This window comes from Giraffa tippelskirchi, chromosome 2 (genome assembly GCF_054371585.1).
Source record: "Giraffa tippelskirchi isolate mGirTip1 chromosome 2, T2T-mGirTip1v1.2.pri, whole genome shotgun sequence".
NCBI classification, from domain to species: domain Eukaryota; kingdom Metazoa; phylum Chordata; class Mammalia; order Artiodactyla; family Giraffidae; genus Giraffa; species Giraffa tippelskirchi.
In genome coordinates, this window is record NC_137276.1 from 235,078,504 (window position 1) to 235,098,134 (window position 19,631).

At 42.1% G+C, this 19,631-nt stretch overlaps 1 protein-coding gene across 50 annotated transcripts in view; it reads right to left on the reverse strand.

Moving 5' to 3' along the window:
- The window catches only part of TBC1D5 (TBC1 domain family member 5), a 589,150-nt gene that overhangs the window by 84,119 nt on the left and 485,400 nt on the right, over positions 1-19,631 (reverse strand). For all 50 annotated transcript variants that reach the window (XM_081573339.1, XM_081573355.1, XM_081573315.1 and 47 more), the window contains one exon: positions 13,974-14,059. In XM_081573339.1, the coding sequence (XP_081429465.1) occupies positions 13,974-14,059 (86 nt within the window). The remainder of the gene's footprint in view (positions 1-13,973; positions 14,060-19,631) is intronic.

Consider the following 19,631-nt stretch of genomic DNA (forward strand, 5'->3'; position numbering starts at 1 on the left):
TAAATTAAGGAAACAACTCCATTTACCACTGCAACAAAAAGAATAAAACACCTAGGAATAAACCTATCTAAGAAGGCAAAACATCTGTACACAGAAAACTATATGATCCTGATGTAAGAGTTCGAAGGCAGTGCAAACAGATGAGGAGAGATGCAGCGCGCTCCTGGACTGGAAGAGTCAACACCGTGAGAACCAGGACACGACCCAAAGCAACCTGCAGAGTCAGCGCAATCCCTCTCACAGCACCAACGGAATTTTCCACAGAATTAGAACAAAACATCGTATAATTTGTATGGAAATACAAAAGACTTCAAATAGCCAAAGCAATTTTGAGAAAGAAAAATGGAGCTGGAGGAATCAGGCTCTGTGACTTCAGACTATACTACATAAATACAGTAATCAAGACAGTATGGTATTCACACAAAAACAAAAATACAGATGAATGGAACAGGAGAGAAAGTCCAGAGATAAACTCAGGCACCCATGTTCACCTAATCTTTGACAAAGAAGGCAGGAATATACAATGAAGAAAAGGTAAGTCTCTTCAATAAGTGGTGCTCAGAAAACTGGTCAGCATTATGTAAAAGAATGAAATTAAAACACTTCCTAACATCATACACAAAAACAAACTCAAAATGGATTACAGACCTAAATGTGAGGCCAGACACGACAAAACTGTTAGAGGAAAACATAGGCCGAAGACTATCTGACATTTGTCGTTGCTCCGTCGCTAAGTCTTGTCTGACTCTTTGTGACCCCATGGACCGCAGCACGCCAAGCTTCCCTGTCCTTACTAACTCCTGGAGTTTACTCAAACTCATGGCCACTGAGTCAGTGATGCCATCCAACCAACTCATCTTCTGTTGCCCCCTTCTCTTCCTGATTTTAAATCTTCCCAGAATCAGAGAATTTTCCAGTGAGTCAGCTCTTCGCATCAGGTAGTGAAAGTATTGGAGTTTCAGCTTCAGCTTCAGTCCTTCCAATGAACATTCAGGACTGATTTCCTTTAGGATGGACTGGTTTGATCTCCTTGCAGTCCAAGGGACTCCCAAGAGTCTTCTCCACAATTTAAAAGCATCAGTTCTTTGGCACTCAGCCTTCTTTACAATCCAACTCTCACATCCGTACATGACTACTGGAAAAACCATAGCCTTGACTAGACAGACCTTCGAAGCAAAGTGATGTCTCTGGCTTTTTAATATTGCTATTTAGTTTTGTCATATCTTTTCTTCCAGGGAGCAAGCATCTTAATTTCATGGCTGCAGTCACCATTTACAGTGATTTTGGAGCCCATGAAAATAAAGTCAGCCACTGTTTCCATTGTTTCCCCATCTATTTGCCATGAATTGATGGGACCAGATGCTATGATCTTAGTGTTTTGAATGTTGAGTTTTAAGCCAGATTTTTCACTCTCCTCTTCCACCTTCATTAAGAGGCTCTTTAGTTCCTCTTCACTTTCTGCCACTAGAGTGATATCATCTCCATATCTCAGCTTGTTGGTATTTCTCCCAGAAATCTTGATTCCAGCTTGTGATTCATCCAGCTCAGCATTTCACATGATGTGCTCTGCATAGAAGTTAAATAAGCAGGGTGACAATATACAGTTTTGTTGTACTCCTTTCCCAATTTTGAACCAGTCCATTGTTCCATGTCCAGTTCCAACCGTTGCTTTCTGACCTGCATACATGCTTCTCAGAAAGCAGGTAAAGTGGTCTGGTCAGTCGGTAAAGAATCTGCCTGCAATGCAGGAGACCCAGGTTCGATTCCTGGCTTGGGAAGATCCCCTGGAGAAGGAGATGGCAACCCACTCCAGTGTTCTTGTCTGGAGAATCCCATGGACAGAGGAACCTGGAGGACTACAGTCCATGGGGTTGCAAGAGTTGGACATGACTTAGTGACTAAACCACCACCAAGAATTTTCCAGCTCGCTGTGATCCACACAGTCAAAGGCTTTAGCGTTGTCCATAAAGCAGAAGTAGATGTTTTTCTGGAATTCCCTTGCTTTTTCTATGATCCAATGGACGTTGGCAATTCAATCTCTGGTTCCTCTGCCTTTTGTAAACCCAGCTGGTTCATCTAGAAGTTCTCAGTTCATGTACTGTTGAAGCCTAAGTTGAAGAATTTTGATCATTACCTTGCCAGCTAGCATGTAAAATGAGTGTAATTGTGTGATAGTTTGAACATTCTTTTGCATTGCCCTTCTTTTGCTTGTTAATTTGAGACTAAAAGCTACAGAGATACCCAATCAGATAAAGTAATCAAAATTTAAAATACTCTTAACTGGGCAGCATGAGAAATAAGTGAAAGAAATAAAATTTAATGGAGATTAAAACAAGCTTATGCTTTCCTTTATAGGTAAGCTGTTTTTTTCCCTCCGGCTTCTTTCAGTATTTTTTTTTTTTTCCTGTGATTTTCTATAGTTTAAAAATGATATAACTAAGTATAGCTTTTTTTGGCACTTTTATTGCCAGAAAGTTCTCTGAGCTTTCTGGACCTTTGGTTTGTTGTCTGACATTAATTTGGGGAAATTCATAGTTCGAGGTTTCTATTCCAAAGCAGTCGTTTTCAACTACTTTATTTTCTGACCCAGTGTCTGAGGGGGACACAAACCTCTCCATTAAGCGTGGCTCACGGGAGTCTGGTCGTGGGAAGCACAGCAGACGGGAAGAGGGTACAGTCCTGAGACGCCGCCTGCTGGGGAGCTTTCCCTGCCTCCTCTCTACCTTCACACTGAGAATCACTATATATCTTCACACTTGAAAAAAAAAATCACATGCAGCTACACTTAAACATGTATCAAGAATCAACTCAAGAGTTTTTAGGAAAGAGGTATGTTTTAAGAAACTTTCCTTAAAGTTTTAATGAAAGGGAGTCAATAAATATAAAGAAAGGTATGAGTCTGTGTAAAATCCCAAGGAAACAGTTACATTAAAAAAAAAGTACAGCCTGGACTCCCTGGTGGTGCAATGGATGAGAATCTGCCAGCTGATGCAGGGGACACAGGTTCAGGCCCTGGTCTGGGACGATTCCACGTGCTGGGGAGCAACTAAGCTGTGTGTCACAACTACTGAGGCCGCGTCCCAGAGTCTGCACGCGGCAACTACTGAGGCTGCATCTGCAACTATTGAGGCCGCGCCCCAGAGTCTGCACGCGGCAACTACTGAGGCCCATGTGCCTAGAGCCTGTGCTCCACAACAAGAGCGGTCACTGCAGTGAGAAGCCCTCAAACTACAATAAAGCGTAGCCCCTGCTCACTGCAACCGCAGAAAGCCCTCACAAAGCAACAAGGATCCAGTGTAGCCAAAAAAAAAAAATATAGTCCCAGGCGGGAACAGGTTACATGCAGAAAAAAAGAGGAATTTATTTTCTCTCAATTGAAAAACAATCTACAAAACCTGCACTCTTAAAAACTATGCAACACTATGGAGAGAATGTGAAGAAGACTAATTGAATGAAGAGACAGTCCATGTTCATGGATTAGATAACTCAATAGGACTAAAGTTTCAGTTCTTTCCAAATTGACCTACAGATTCAATGTAATTCCAATCTAATCCCAATAATTTTTATAGAAACTGACACGTAGATTCTACAGTTTATATGGAAATACAAAGAACCGAGAATAGCCAAAATAAAAAAAAAAAATGAAAATCAAGACTTGCTATGATGCTACATAATTAAGCGAGTGTGGTACTAGAGAAAGCACAGAGTGTCCAGAGATAGACTCATGTCTTTATGGTCAACTGATTCTCAGCCAAGGACCCAATTTAATTCAAAAGGGAAGGGAGAGGATTTTATGTAACTGGTATTCAACTGCTGGATACTTGTATCAAAAAAGACGGACCTTAATTTTCACCTCACCACACACACACTGATTTGAGATGGACCATAGATTTAATACAATTGTTAGAACCACACCAGTTTTTAGAAGAATATAGAGTATCTCTGGAACTTTCAGGGTTAACTCAGCCTGCCTGGGCTCCCCAAATGCTGCACACTCCAGTTCAGGATTGGCCCTGTGCGGACAACTGGGAGGTAACCTCTAGCCCTTGGAATGTCCTGTCTGAGAAACATGTTTTTGTAGAGCTGGGACCTTGAACCACACCAAACAGTGCATGCTAACAATGAGAGTTAGGCTAAACGTCTGTTTTTGTTCAACCTGGGGCCTGCCACGTGGCCTCCGTCTGACCAGGGGACTGGAGACGGACAGCTAATGTCACCAGAGGGCTGCTTCCTGCCTGCACAACTGACCTCCAACAAGACCCCGAGGGCACCAAGGGCTGGTGAGCACCCCTGGTGGGCAGCTCTTCACACATGCAGCCCCACAAGGTTTAGGCAGATTTAAGCGCTCCACTGCAAGGGGACAACTGGAAATGTACACTGGCTTCTCCTGGACTGTGAATGGAAAATGCTGCCTGCGCATCAGTAAACAAAGCATGTTGCAGCCCTCAAGCCATCCCATCATGGCCTCCCTGCCTGTGAGCACTGACGAAGCTCAGTGTGGGAACCGGAGGTCCACCAATCAGCGGTCCACCACTGCAGCCACCCTGGGGGTGCACCCCGAGGGTCTCAGGGTGAGAAAACAGGGCCCCAGGCAGCTGAGGGGCACATCAAAGGGATGATTTCAGGGAACGCAGACTCTTGCCTCTTCCCATACATAGAAAAGCACTAAATTCCTTCACTTGAGATATTTGGTTTTCTTTAATTAACAGTAATCTTCTGATGTTCCGACTGTCCAGCCTTCACTGTAAAAACTCCTGTATAACCTGCCTTCCCACTCTGCGTCTTTGGATGAGTCCCTCAGAGCAATCCGAGAGTCCTGTCTTAGGCCTGAAGTCCTCAGAGAGTCTGCCAAATAAAACAGAACTCTCCACTTTCTAGGTTGTTCATTTTCAGTCAACGACACCAACTTTTTTTTCTTTCTTGATTTTAATCTGTATCCTTTTGCCATAATATACTATAAACATGAGTATAACAGCTTTTCTGAATTCTGTGATTCCTTCAAGTGAACCACCGAAGCCAAACATGGTCTTCAGGACCCTCAACAAGGAGACTTAGAGGAACCTTAGGAGATTTCATAGACAGGAAGACAAAATGCACGGGCCATAAAGGAAAGAAGCTGAAGGAAGACACGTCACTGAATGAAAAGTGTCTGCTCATTAAAAGGCATCGTTAAGAAAACGAACAGGCAAGCTCCACACTGGGGGATAATATTTGCAGTACATTTATCTGACAAAGACTCCTACCCAAAACATATAAAGAATCCTTACAAATCAAGAATAAAAAGACAAACAACCCACTAAAAACAGGCAGACTACTGGGACAGTCCAAAAAGGAATCACCAATATGCTATGAAAAGATGCTAAGGAAAATGCAAATTAAAATACAATGAGATATCATTTCATACCAACTACAATAGATAAAATCAGAAAAATTGACAGTAGCAAATGCTGGCAAAAATGAAGTGCAATTAAAACTCCCAAATATTGCTGGTGAGCATCGAAAAAGGTATAATTACTTGTTGAAACAGGTTGTAGTTTCTTATAAAGTTAAACATACATCTATCCTATGCGTGCTAAGTCGCTTTAGTAGTGTCCAACTCTGTGTGACCCTATGGACTGCAGCCCACTGAGCTCCTCTGTCCATGGGATTCTCCAGGCAGGAGTACTAGAGTGGGTTGCCTTTTCCTTCTCCAGGGGATGTTCCCAACCCAGGGATTAAACCCAGGTCTTCCAGAATTGCAAGCAGATTCTTTAGTGACTGAGCCAGAGTAATTTAATTTCTAAGTGTTTATCCAAGGGAAACATAAACACATATCCACCAAAAACAGCAGCAACAAATAAAAACATCAAAACACTTGCACAAGAATGTTCACAGCAGTCTTGCTCATAACACCCCAAATCTGGGACCAACCTACTATCCATCAACAACCGAATAAGCAACTTGTGGTACACCACATAGTGGAATACAGCTCAAGAAAAGAAAGAAACTACTGATATATAAAACAACATGCATGAAGTACAAACACATTAATCTGAATGAAAAAAAGTGCATACTATGTGTCTATTCATAGGAAGACCAAGAAAAGGGGAAACTCTCAAAACGAGGGAGCAGGAATCAAAAGTGGTTGCCTGGGGATGAAGAGTTGGATGTGACCATAACGGGATACGAGGGAACTCACAGGTGACAGAAATGTTCACTCCAGATACACTGTCTTAGATGGCGGTTACAAGACCTGGGTTCGATCCCTGGGTCGGGAAGATCCCCTGGAGGGGGGCAATGGCAAACCACCCCAGTATTCCTGCCTGAGAATCCCACGGACAGAGGAGCCTGGCCGGCTACACGCCACAGGGTCACAGAGAGTCGGACACGACTGAGCCTGCATGTAGTGGGGTAGTATACACAGCTATCAGACTCATCAGACTGAACACTTAGGATCTGTGTCTTATGTACAAATTATACTTACATTTTTTAAAAAAGGAGAAAGATTTATTTACTCTGCCCTAAAGAGGAGATAGTGTTACCAATTTACCTAAATTGGTTAGGAATTAACAACTCTCTTTGATACAAGAGAAACAGCATTTCAGACATAGAAGTGCTTATAGCACAAACTCCTATTTGAGCATAAAAATATCACAAAATTACATTTATATAGAAATCAGTGTCCTTTGAAATTCTGATTAGCCAATTAACTACTAATGGACTATAACCATGGACTTCTTGGCTTCATGACTCGGGAAATATTATTAGCATATTATTTCTTTACCATATTTTAGCAATAAAATACTTCTGAGTAAATATAATAAAGCCTCATTTAAAAATTCTTGTGGACCATATAATATGGAAATTAGCTAGAAGAATTTTATAATGCCTTTTAGGTATTCAAAACAGTCTTTATTCATTCAGTCATTAAACTACGGAATACTGGAAACAGTGCCAGGTAGTGTGCTAGGGCCTGGGAACACGAGGATTCAGTCCCCGACATCAGCACGGTTATTCTATAAATGAAGCTAAAAAGTGCTCCCTCATTTCACCCGTGCTTGAACGCGTTCCCCGTGGCAGGTACAGTGACACAGGCAGACGCGGCCCCCGCCCTCCCAAGGCTCAGATAAGACGACAACCATGGAAGAGGGTCTGAGCTTTCTGGGAGGACACGCTTAGTGGGCCAGGCCCTGAGAAGACTCCTAAGCGGAGGCAGACTCTGATCCCGAGAAGAGATGGAGAATCACTGGGCACCAGGCATCCTTGTGGTAAAAACGGACTGGACGTGTCGCTCCCTCGTCACCTGGGCCCAGCTGCGCAAGGCGGGAAACGCCTGCGGAGCCCAGCAGAGGCTCCCTTACTGGGAAGCGTCTGTCCCCAGAGCCTGGCTTCCTGCTGGGCCCCATGCAGGAATCCGGACAAGGGGCCTTTTGGAAAGGGCCCACCTGCCCGAGCTCTAACTCCGGCATCTTTCATTACTGACGTCAGTCAGGTTGTTGAGGCTGTGGCACAGGGCAGAGGAAAGCCGGGGAAATCAGCACAGAGGATGCTACTGCTGGTCAGGAACCCAGCTTGGCTTCTTCCGTCTGTATCAAGGCCTCACTCAGTCAAGTGGAAGAGCTAACTCTGGTGATGTGACCTTCAGTAAGTCAGAAGACCTCCAGTGGCGGAGCTACGTAAAAAGGGCCACTGGATAAAGCAGCACATGGCCCGAGGCCCTGCTGACAGCTCAGACGTGGATGTTCCGTCACCTCTGCAAGAGCAGCAAAAACTACACATTTTAAGAAACTGTGTTTTGGCATTTTCAAAAGAGAGAATCCGTGAGTGTTCTGGAATGTAGGAGGTATGTGATTTTACTCTTACTGTAAGAGACTGCAATAGTTAAAAACTATGAAATTCTGTTCCATGACTACTCAATTGGGCATTTCAGAAGTCACAGATTCCTAAATAAATCAGATGGGTCTTTCTGAAGACTGGTCATAATTTAGATGTGCTTATTTTTTATTTATAGAAGTAATTTATGGTTATTTAAGGACAAAATTGGAGCAGGATTTGAGTGTTAATTTGTTGTTCTGAGCTCAAAAGTTGAATGAATAAGGAAATGTCAATTCCCATTTTTAAAAAGAAATGTGCAACTAAGTAAAATCACCACAGTGAATATTATCCACACACGTAATGGAAACTCTATCACTAAAATACCTAGGCACTTGCTTTTAAAGACTTAATTATAGCAATCCATGGTAAAGCAGAGAAGAGAAATCAGGCTTCTTGATTTCTAGAGATATTCTTATCCGTGAAATCACATGTCATCTCGCATCCTCATCTCTCATTTGGATAAGCAGCGCAAATAGAAGTCCACTGCCACAGACACGGCGTGGATTAGCTCCCTGCCCTCCAGGCGCCTGCCTGCCTCTGCCTGTCCTCCACTCACTCACCACTGCCAGGGGTTCCCCCATGAAGATACGCTTTCCCTCTGGATCATCCCCATGACCTGTCTTGCTGCTCAGTGACAGCCCTGATGCATGAACTCTTTAATAGCCTCTAAACAGCTAAGAAAGTAGGTGTAAGGCTATGGCTTAAGGGTCCAGCCTGGTAAAAACATCTTGGGCATTAAATAGCTACAGGGGGACTTTGCCAAGGGTTTCACAGCTACAATAGTTTTTTCATCCTAGATAAAGTAATGGTACAATAAACCAACTTTTAGAGAATGCGGTAGTTACAAGGGCTACGTATATAGACTTGGGAGTGTTCCTTAGCAAGGTGATCAAGTTTGTCTCAACTCACACTCCCTAAATCAGTGACTAAGGGTGCCCACGCACCTTCTAGCCTAGTCACTCATTTTTCACGCATTCAGGTCCCCTCACTGCAGCATCACAGACCTACAGTGGATGTGTCTACTTAATGGGTACAATTTGATGGGTTTAGAGGTAAGCATCTGCAAAACCATCACTATAATCTATGACATAAATGTACCCCTCACCCCTTAAAGTTTCCTCCTACCCTCTATTTTTATTTATTTTTTGTGATAAGAACAGTTAAAATAAGACTTACTCTCTTAGCAAATTTTAGGTACGTAACAGTATCATTAACTGTGGGTCTAGACCATACAGTAGATCTAGGACCTACTCATCTCTGCCTCATTGAGTATTAATCTGCTATTTTGAAAGGTGAAAAATGGTACTTCACAGGTGTTTTAATTTGCATTTCTTTGACTAATTATGAGTTTGAACAGCCTTTTGATGTTTATTTGCTGTTTGTAACCCTTCTTTTATTGAGTGCATACTATATTCAAGGCACTATTTTAGTTGCTGAGGATACAAAAGACAATAAGACAAACATGCAGAATTTATATTTCAATGTGAGAAACAATAAAAACACACAAGTAGAATAAAAAGCTAAAAATACAATCTCAGGTAGTAAGAACTGCTATTAAAAAAACGCACAAACAAAAATAGTAACAAAGCAAAGTAAAAGGAGTCAAGTGGTCCGTTACTTTAGATGCATCAGTCAAGGAGAGGCTCTCTGAAAAGATGATACCTGAGCACAGACTGAACAGTTAGTGTGGATTCTCAGGGAAGAACCCAGGCCAGAGGGAGAGCAAGCTCAAAGCTCCTGAAGTGGGGGCCTGATTGGGAGCTGGGGGGACAGTCAGCTGACCAGTGAGGCCAGAGTCCAGTGAGCCGGTCGGGGGGCAGCCGGGGGTGCAGAGACAGGAGCCAGGCCGTGCAGGGCCTCCCTGCAGACCACTGCAAGGCGGTGGGCCTGATGCCAACCGTGCTGGGAAGCCACTGAAGGGCTCGGAGCAGAAGAGCGGAACGCCTGGACCTGCACCGGGAGGCAAGTTAGGAGGCCGTGGGGGGACCGGCAAGGACACATGACTCAGTGTCAGCCGGGCAGAGGGAGGAAAGTGACTACTTCAGGACACAGTTTGACCAGGCTCTGCTGATGGACCTGACGGGTGAAGTCACGGAGAGAAGAGGCGTCCAGGGCGTTCTAAGACTAGATCAGCCGGTCAAGACATTCACGGTTATGGAGGAACACTGCGGGTAACGCGTGTGGAGGTGAAATCAGGAGCTTAGTGAAATCAAGTAAGCCTGGAGTTCAAGGCAACAAGTCAGGCTGGAGGCACACACGAAGGGCCCTTCAGTCATCAATGGAGCGTAAAGCCAGGACCCAGGCTGAGGTCCTTGGGCAGAGAGGAATACAGCAGGAGGTGGGACGGCCCCGAGGCAGGAGCTTGTATTTCTTACTGAACTGTGCAAGCTTCCACACATTAATGATATTATAGTTTGTCAGTCATTTCTTTTACAAATATTTTCCCAATTTTCTATTTGCTTTCGATTCATCATTTTTTTAAAAAATTTCTGACATATCTATTCAGAAACAATTGTGCAATAAAATCCATCAGTCCTTCCCTTTGTGACTTCTTCCATGACTTTGAAGGATTAAAAAGTTACGTAACTAGAGGTCAGACAGACACTTGGGTTTTCTATGTTTGCTTGTTTGAGTGAACTCTGATTAAGTCAGGATTTGTTTTGGTGTGTTAAAGTTATAAGTTGGTATCTTTTCAAAAGATTTGTCAAGTTTCCCAACACCGTCTATGGACTTCCTCCCTCACTCACTCGTCTGCGATGCCTTCACACTACACGTCACTTGGTCGCTTTCGATGTCAAGCTTCGAAACCGCCGTGGTGATGATGAGAAAGCTGCCTTCTAGTCCTTACAGTGGTAGTGCACATAGGAACCTCAATGTGCTTACAAGAAAATACATAAAACAGAACCAACAATTTTAAGAAGAATGCTAAATGGAAAATAAGAGGAAAAGGAAAGGGTAGCAGTCTATTTCCTTCTTTGAAAAAGAAAAAAAGAGATGTTGAAAAATGTAAAAACAAGAATCATGTAGACACAACAGCAGCCATCAGCTTCCTCACACCAGCCAGGATTATCCCAGGCGCCCTCCGGAGGTGAGACAAGCGGCCTGCCTGCAGGAGGCCTAGATCTCAGGGGGGAGGCTGGGCAGACAGACGGTGCACATGCCTATATGCACATGCATATGGCTTCACTGAGAAATGAGCGCTACGGGAGCAAGACGGAGCAGTCAGGCAGCGGGGTGAAGGGACGTGAAGACAAAATAGAGACGAGAGGCCTGCGTGAATGCGCAGACGGACAGCGGGCGCAGAAAAAGATGCTCATCATCACTCATCTCTAGAGAAACGCAGATCAAAACTACAATGAGATATCCTCTCACATCAGTCAGAACGGCCATTATCAAAAAGTCTACAAACAGTACATGCTGAAGAGGGTGTGGAGCAAAGGGAACCCCCACGCACTGTGGGTGGGGATGTAAATTGGTGCAACCACTCTGGAAAGCAGTATGGAGGTTCCTCAAAAAACTAAAAATACCATATGGTCCAGCAATCCCACTCCTGGGCATATATCCAGATAAAACAGTAGTTCAAACAGATACATGCACCCCTGTGTTCACAGAAGCAAGATTTACAATATCTAATTTACAGAAACAACTCATATGTCCATCAACAGATGAATGGATAAGGAAGATGCGGTCCATGGGTACTGTGGAATGCTACCCAGTCACACCAAGAAGGAAACAATTGCCATTTGTGGCAACACGATGGACCTAGAGATGATGAGACCAAGTGACCTAAGTCAGAGAAAGACAGACTCTATGATGTCGGTTAAACGTGGTGTCCAAAGACCACGTGGCGGTGATGGTTTAGTCGCTCAGTCGTGTCCGACTCTTGCGACCCCATGGACTGCAGCCTGTCAGGCTCCTCTGTCTGTGGGGTTTTCCAGGCAAGGATACTGGAGTGGGTTGCCATTTCCTTTTCCAGGAAATATGACACAAATGAACGTATTTACAAAAGAGAACAGACTTGCAGACATAGAGAGCAGATCTGTGTTTGCCAAGGTGGGGGGGCAGTGCATGTGGGAGGGGTGGATTTTGAGTTTGAGGTGAGCAGATGCAAACTATCATCTACAGGATGATAAATAGCAAGGTCCTAGTGTACAGCACAGGGAACCATATTCAGTATCCTGGGATAAACCACAATGGAAAAGTACAGAAGATGTATGTATGCATAACTGAATCACTCTGCTGTACAGAGAAATGAACGCAACACTGTAAATCAACCATACCTCAATACAGTTTTAAAGAGAGAGGCTTGTGTGAGATGATGTTTGTGCTGAAGCCACAGAGAAAGAGAGAGAAGAACAGGGAAGGCCCTGGCGAGCTCCAGTGGGAGGAGAGAGAAAGGGAGGGCGAGGAGGTGCGGCCCCATGGGAGGGGCAGGGGACGAAGAGCAGACTGCTGAGCCCTTGGGGGTCTCAGGGGGAGTGCGGCAGACTCTGCTGTAAACGGAGGACTTGGTCCTGCGAACACTGACCTGGGGCGGGGTGGAGCCCAGGGGCCGGAGGGGACTCCAGCTAGGGAGAATGTGCATGAAGAAAGGGCCTCACACACACTTTAAAGGGCGTATCCAGCCTCCATACTTGACACACAAGTGACTTGAAACACAGGTGACCAGACTGTACGATTCCCGAGGGCAGCGATTGTTGTCCGTTTGTTCACTGTCTGCAAGGCCTAGAATAACGGAAGTCTGACACTCCAGAAAAATTTGTGAAACTGAATGAACAAAAGTGACTATAGGGAATGAATCTTTTATCTGTGAAAGAAAAATCACATGGACAAACAGAAAAGAGCTTCAGGCCTTCCCTGGTGGTCCGGTGGTTAAGAATCTGCCTTGCAGTACAAGAGGCGCTGGTTCAAGCCCTGGTCTGGGAAGACCCCACGTGTCACAGAGCAACGAAGCCCAGGCGCCACAACTACCGAGCCAGCGCTCTGGAGCCCGCGGGCCGCAGCATCTGAGGCCTCCGAGCCCAGGGCCCGTGCCCCGCAGCAAGAGAAGCGCCTGCGATGGAAGGCTGGGCACTGCGCCTAGACAGCAGCCCACTCACTGTCGCCAGAGAGAGACCCAGCACAGCAAAACCAGAGCTTCTGAGAGCCTCGCAGGCTACACAACTGGTCTCCTAATCACACAGCCCATCAGAGCAAGGGGCAGACTTCAGACAAGGATCGTGATTTCAAAATACTGCAAGTTTCAATATAGCTGTGTTCTTATAAAATCCTTCTCATCCCTTAGACTATGTGTCAGAAATTATATCTAACTCAAAGTAAGAGAAGAACATATCATGTAAGTTTACTCCATCCATGTATATTTAGGTTGCTGAACTTCTCTGAAGAAAGGCTAGCAACAGGCAAAATGCTTAAGGAAGAAAATTTGGACAACTTACAACATTTATCAAGACTAACATTTCAGTCTTTCAGAGTAAACTTTGAAATTAAGTTCTAATTTCAGATGGTTCTGGTTTGACAAGTTAACTCTTGAGACATCTGAGTATGGTATTATGAAAGAACAAAACTGTTCATCAACCCTTTATGCAAATGTGAATTTCTTTTAAAAGTAGGATTTTAATGATTTTTTATTCCTACAGTGACCCTTAAAGTTTCTATGTATGCAATCACAAATGCACACATAAGATGCATTTATAAGCTTATTGTACGGTTCTAAAGACAGTTGGGAAACCCAATTTTAATTTTGTTACTGAAATAATTTAAACATATATTATAGAACTGCCTCTTTTCAATCAACAGAAAGGATCTAGAAAGAGATTATACATGTAGGCACAATTTATTTTAGGTTTATTAGTGTTAGAAAAATGAAGTTGCCAAACTTAAATCTGTTACAAGTACTCTTGTATTTATTTAATTTTTATTGCCACTGACATCAACATACATCCTTTTCTCATACCTCAAAGAAAAACTCAGATAATTTATTTAACAGAAATTCATTACATGCATTAACCACTGATACGCTAAAACCTGGCAAATTATTTTCAGCAAATGCGTAAAATTTTCTGACAATCTCCAAGAATATCTTAGTGACTTAGAACTTTCATCAGAGAAACAGGACTTACCGGCTTTTATTCATGAGGTCTGCTCCTCGGGCTTTGTAATAATCTAAATTTGGATGGAATTGATAAGTCACTGGTCTTGGATTTCTCTATGGAAAAAAAGCAATAAGTTAAAATGTATAAAATTATATAATTTGTATATTAAGACAAAAGATGAAACAATTGCTTTTAAACTCTTAAAGAAAAATACATATAATAATGATGTTTAATAATTAATGTGCTTGGGTATTTTTTTCATTGTTGAAGTTTTACCCTAATTTATCTTTGTCTTATTAAACACTAAAATTATTTAATACATTTTACTTTTACTTGTCTCAGGTCACACTGATTTATTCTTTTCATTAGATTTCTTTTCAATAATTTTGATCAGTTTCAATATGCCTTTCCAAAATACAATCAGATAAAATCACAACAAAACTGAAGTATTATATGAGACGTAACACCAGCACAATCTATTCTTAGGACCAGGAGACACAACAGCGGTCAAGAGAGCTGCGTTTTGAAGAAGAGCCAAACCCAGGTTTTGATAACCCGAATGCTAATCATGCCCACTAGATGGCAGGCTGAGTCTTTCTTCTCCTAAAATGAATGTTATTCCGAATCCAGCAATTCTTTCCAAGTTAGCAGTTTCTATGTCATCTGTTCTCATGTGCGAGTTGAATAAGCGCCCAGGCAGTGGACATATTATCAGGGTACGACCACAATACGAAAGCAAACTGACCAATGCACATTTTTATGAAAGCAGCAATACACTGTACTTTCTGGCATTTAATATCATTTATAAACTTGCAGAAATGTTCTTGAATCATTAGGTTAGGTGTGTCTATTTAAACAGGTTGCTATTATTTAATGTGTCTATAATTTAGAAGTATCAAGTTCCTCAGGCAAATAAAAATTAATCAAATACACTTCTATAAAAATAGTTTTATAAAAATGTAACACGTTAATAGCATAACCTGAATATCATCATCTCTAAAAGGTTAAACTACATATTTTTCATTAAAAAGTTTTTTAAAACAAGTAAATGTGATCCATTGTTTACCTGAACATGTAACTCAAATTAATAATTTGGACATTGAAACAGCATGCCCTGTCCTTTGAGAGAACCAACTAGACACAGAAAGGCTGAATTTTATTTTAATAGACAATTATCAACATGCTTTGATATCAGTCCTTGGAGACATAATCCCAAGGCACAGATATACTTTCATGCAGGCGGGGGACATAACTGCTAAGGTTAAATAGTTGGAAATTCATCAAGCTAACAAGCTGCATCGTAAGGCCATGATGGACCTTTTCTTTTTCTGCTGAAAAGAGAGTATTTACAAAGCTCAACCCTTTCATATCTCTTCCAAGTCAGCCCTAATCATCTGACAAAAATGACAATCCCTTGATTTAGCTCCAGCTACTACTGCACTGGTTTGGTATTCAACACAGTTCTACAATAATCAAATCTGAATTGCCTTGATGAAGATAACTGGTGCTTCCATGACTACCATACTATTAAGTCTAACAGTGCAACTTCTCTCTCTCTAGGAATTACATAGGTTTCCTCGTGGTAGCTGATGACGACCTGGACCCAAGCATAACGGGAAACCGAAACAGAGGTCACAACCACTGGCAGATGGACAGTGCGTTCACGGTTTACGTTAAACATTAACTTTCCTAGGACTACCACTCATGACCAATTTTGCTCCTTATTCTCAGTACTTGGAAACATTTCGTTTTTGCTACTATAAAAGGCTTTTCTTCTCTGACTTTCAACAAATTAATAAAGGATTATGTTACTTTTGCTAGAAAACAATGAAAGAAGGGAAGGCACTGTGCAATTTCTTGAAATATCTTTATAAAGAAATGACACGCAATTCAAGACATGAAGTGCTGATCTACCTAAGCACTTAAAGCCATTATTAGGAATAATGATCTAACTTGAACATATGAATGAGGCTCAAGTATTGCTTTCACTGAGGTCTATTTAAATTCCTAGGAGACTTACTAGTATCAAACGGGAGAGTTAAAGTGACACGGCATAGGGATAGGAAAAAAAGAATGAAAAGATGATGTTGAGAAACAGTATTTGAAATGTAAGAAAATAAAATCAGAGGTTACAGTTGAAAGTTATTCAACAGGATCTTCTATCTGCTGTTACTGAAACGTAAGTAGGCACACACATGGGTGGTCTAGACGAGCACTGTCCCGCAGAAATATCATGCGGGTCACAAACGCAGCCTTCATATGTAATGTAAACGTTTCTAGCAAACCACATTAAAAAAGAGAAAAAAACAGTGAAATTACAGATAATAATATTTTGTTTCACTTGACATATCCAAAATGTTGACACTTACACATGTAATCAGTATAAAAATTGAGATATTTTACGTTTTCTTTTGTACAAAGTGATTGAAATCCAGCATATATTTTACAGATAGCACATCTCAGTTTGGACCAGCCACACTTGAAGGGCTCAATGGCCACAAAAAGGCTGTAGCTACTGTAATGAACAGAACGGAACCACATGTCTGATATGTAAGTAAGGCAACATGTGGCTGTAGAAATCACATATATAGACACCTATTTATAAAAGGCACATACTTTTATACAGTAAGATTCAGTACTGACAGTTCTTTAATTCACCTATAATTCTTCTCTTTTAACACATTATTGACTGAGAGAATTTTGCAGAAACGAATGCCTTTGGCTGGCGATTTGTTAAGTGAATCTCGAAATGTCTCAAGTCAATAACATTTGGTTAACAAAAGACGTATTAATATGTCTCTGGTCAATAATGAGTTAATTCAGTTACTTCTGTCTTTTCTGAATATGCTTTTACAAAGTTAAGAAATTTTAGAGCAGTATCTTCTCACTCAACTATGTACCAACATAAGAGGTGGGATGAGATTACATGAGCAGAAGTCTAACCTTATGCAGTGGAATCATTTTAAAAGTAAGAAGATATTTGTCTGTCTTGTTTTAAAGAATTTTTTTCCAAACCGAATTTAATAGAAATATAACAGCTTTTAATTCTTACTTTTTATAGATCTGGGATTTCCTCTAAAATTTAAGAGCCACTAGAATTCTACACACATAAAACTCTTCATGTAAGAAAGACCAGACCCTATGACAGTTGTAAGGTCTCATTGTTCAGGACACGTGATGTTGACAACTTTAACCTGGTATGTCTTTGCAAAGGATTGGGACAATTAGCGATTATTTTAAACCCATTTTCACACAGTCAAGATTTCAAGTATTATAAGCTTTTCCAAGCCAATGTACATTAACAAAACAAAACAACAACAACAACAAAAAACACCACTTTTTGGGGGAGAATTTTTCTTCAGAAGAAAAAACGGTAAACCTAACTTATATTGGTCTGTGTACAGAGACCCACCAATTATGTTTCATGACCTGAGAAGTCAATATCACTATACATGAAAATGCAGAAACCACAAACTGAATTCACCCTAGATTTACTGTGCCTTTCCTAGACCAACCAGGATGGACTTGAAATAAATCCTCCACAAGGTTGCGGCTAATTAACTTCCCAAGTACCATTCTGTCCTTCTCTGGTAACATTCTACTGGAGCTCTTCTGAGGGCTTTCTCTTCAGCAGATTACTTTATGGCAACACAAGAAGAAAGCTGAAACTCCCATGAGCTGGAATCCGGGGAGGCAGCCTAGAGCCTTGTGGGCCAAAGGACTTAACAGAAGCAGGATGGATAATGGTATTATAGAAATAAGAGTACTAGAGGGAACTGCATGGGAAAAACCAGACCAGACCAAATGCGTGCGGTACTTCTGAATTTTCAAAGTGCTTTTGTTAATTTGGCATGATTAAATCATTTTACAAGTAGTGCTTAAATGACAGCAATCAACGTTAGGGACAAAACTGATTGAAACCTCACCTCTCCGTTACAGTTTTAACATTCTTCACTTCTGAGGTCTCTGGTATGTGACAGGAAGCTGAGCCTTCATGTAATCTCAGGTAAACCACTCTCTCCCTTACCGAGGGTGACTTCAGATGGTGGCCCAGTCCCTCTGCTCTGCTCTGCGACAGAAGCCCCTCCCGCCACTCTTACCGCACAGTAATACTTCAGGATTCTAAGCTCAAACTCGCTTTTCTATGGTAGTACGTTGCTTAGTTGCTAAGTTGTGTCTGACTGTTCTGTGACCCCATGGGCTGTAGCCTGCCAGGCTCCTCTGTCCACGTGATTTCCGAGGCAAGAATACTGGAGCGGGTTACCACTTCCTTCTCCAGGGGATCTTCCCGAAACCAGGGGTCAAACCCACGGTTCCTGTTGTGACTCCTGTATTGTAGGTGGATTCTTTAACTCTGAGCCACTGGGGAAGCCCAAAATCACACCACTAAATGATAGTATACGGATACCTAAATGCTAACCCACACTAAGTACAACTAACCATAGGAAGCACACTTAACCACAAGATGAAATGTGACAATTTTCTCAGCCTGGTGAAACCAAACTCATCCACAAAGCTCACTACAGACAGAACATTCTAGATTGATCCCCTAACTCTGGTCTCTCACCTGCGGTTGATAGTCTCCTTTTGCACTGTTAATGGAAACTCCAGAAGGTAAAGAGTCCGAGGCACTCATCCTGCTAGGAAGAACAGTGCCTTTCAAAGGCCTGGCGCTTATAAACACACGGAGAGCTGAACAGAGCAAAAGCAGCCCAACGCCAGTGACTCTGGTTCTGATGAATGTACCAGCAGGAGGTAAAGGGACTACGGCAGACCTGACATCTGCCTCAAGGGGCACAGGCTGCCTTGGTAGCGGAGGTGAGGGATCAGGGGTCAGGGAGGCTCCAGTCCACTGCACCCACGCCTGCCTGTGGAGGACTCACACCTCCGCTTCTGATTTCCTCATCTGCAAAACCGCGAGGGTTAAACGGGGCAACGGACATAAAGCACGGCACAATGGTAGGCACTTTGGAAAAGCTCAAGAAAACGGAAGCTGGAACTCCCTTTTGATACCACTGAACGCTGATGAGCAGAAGGTTGACAGCAGATCTGATCGTCTGATGACTTAAAATCCACAACGGCACATAGGTAGAGAAGGCAGCGTTCCGTCCTCCTGATGACCGTACAGAGACTCAGGGAAGAGTTTATCCAGCGCTCCATTTGTTTTAAAAAAGTAACACACATTTAGGAAAATACACTGTACACACTGCGCTTCATACGTGGGGAGAAAATCTGTCTTATGGATCAGAACAGGAGTGTGTATACACATATCAGTCTTTAAAAACTGTAAACCACATTCTACTAAAGCACAGTTGTTTGCCAGCTAATGAGGTTACAATAATTAAAGGGATTTCCTACAATATGTCCAAATTATTATTGGTTACAATTTTTACATTAAATTAAACTGATACCTTTCCTGTAGCACTTGTCTAATAGAAAAGGTTGATTTATATTTACACTATAAATACATGTCTGTTTGGCATGAAGAAAATGTTTGACAAATGAAGAATTACTTCGTTTTCTTTTCCTTGATATCCTGCTACCAACTCTTAGTTTTTAGCACGCCAGATTATAAAAGGGGAAAAACAAGGCTCAGAAGCAGAAACAGCACTGTAAAAATATGTCGAACGTTTCTCTTTGATGAAAAATGAGACGCTTATTTTAGTGAATATGTTATTGCCTCAA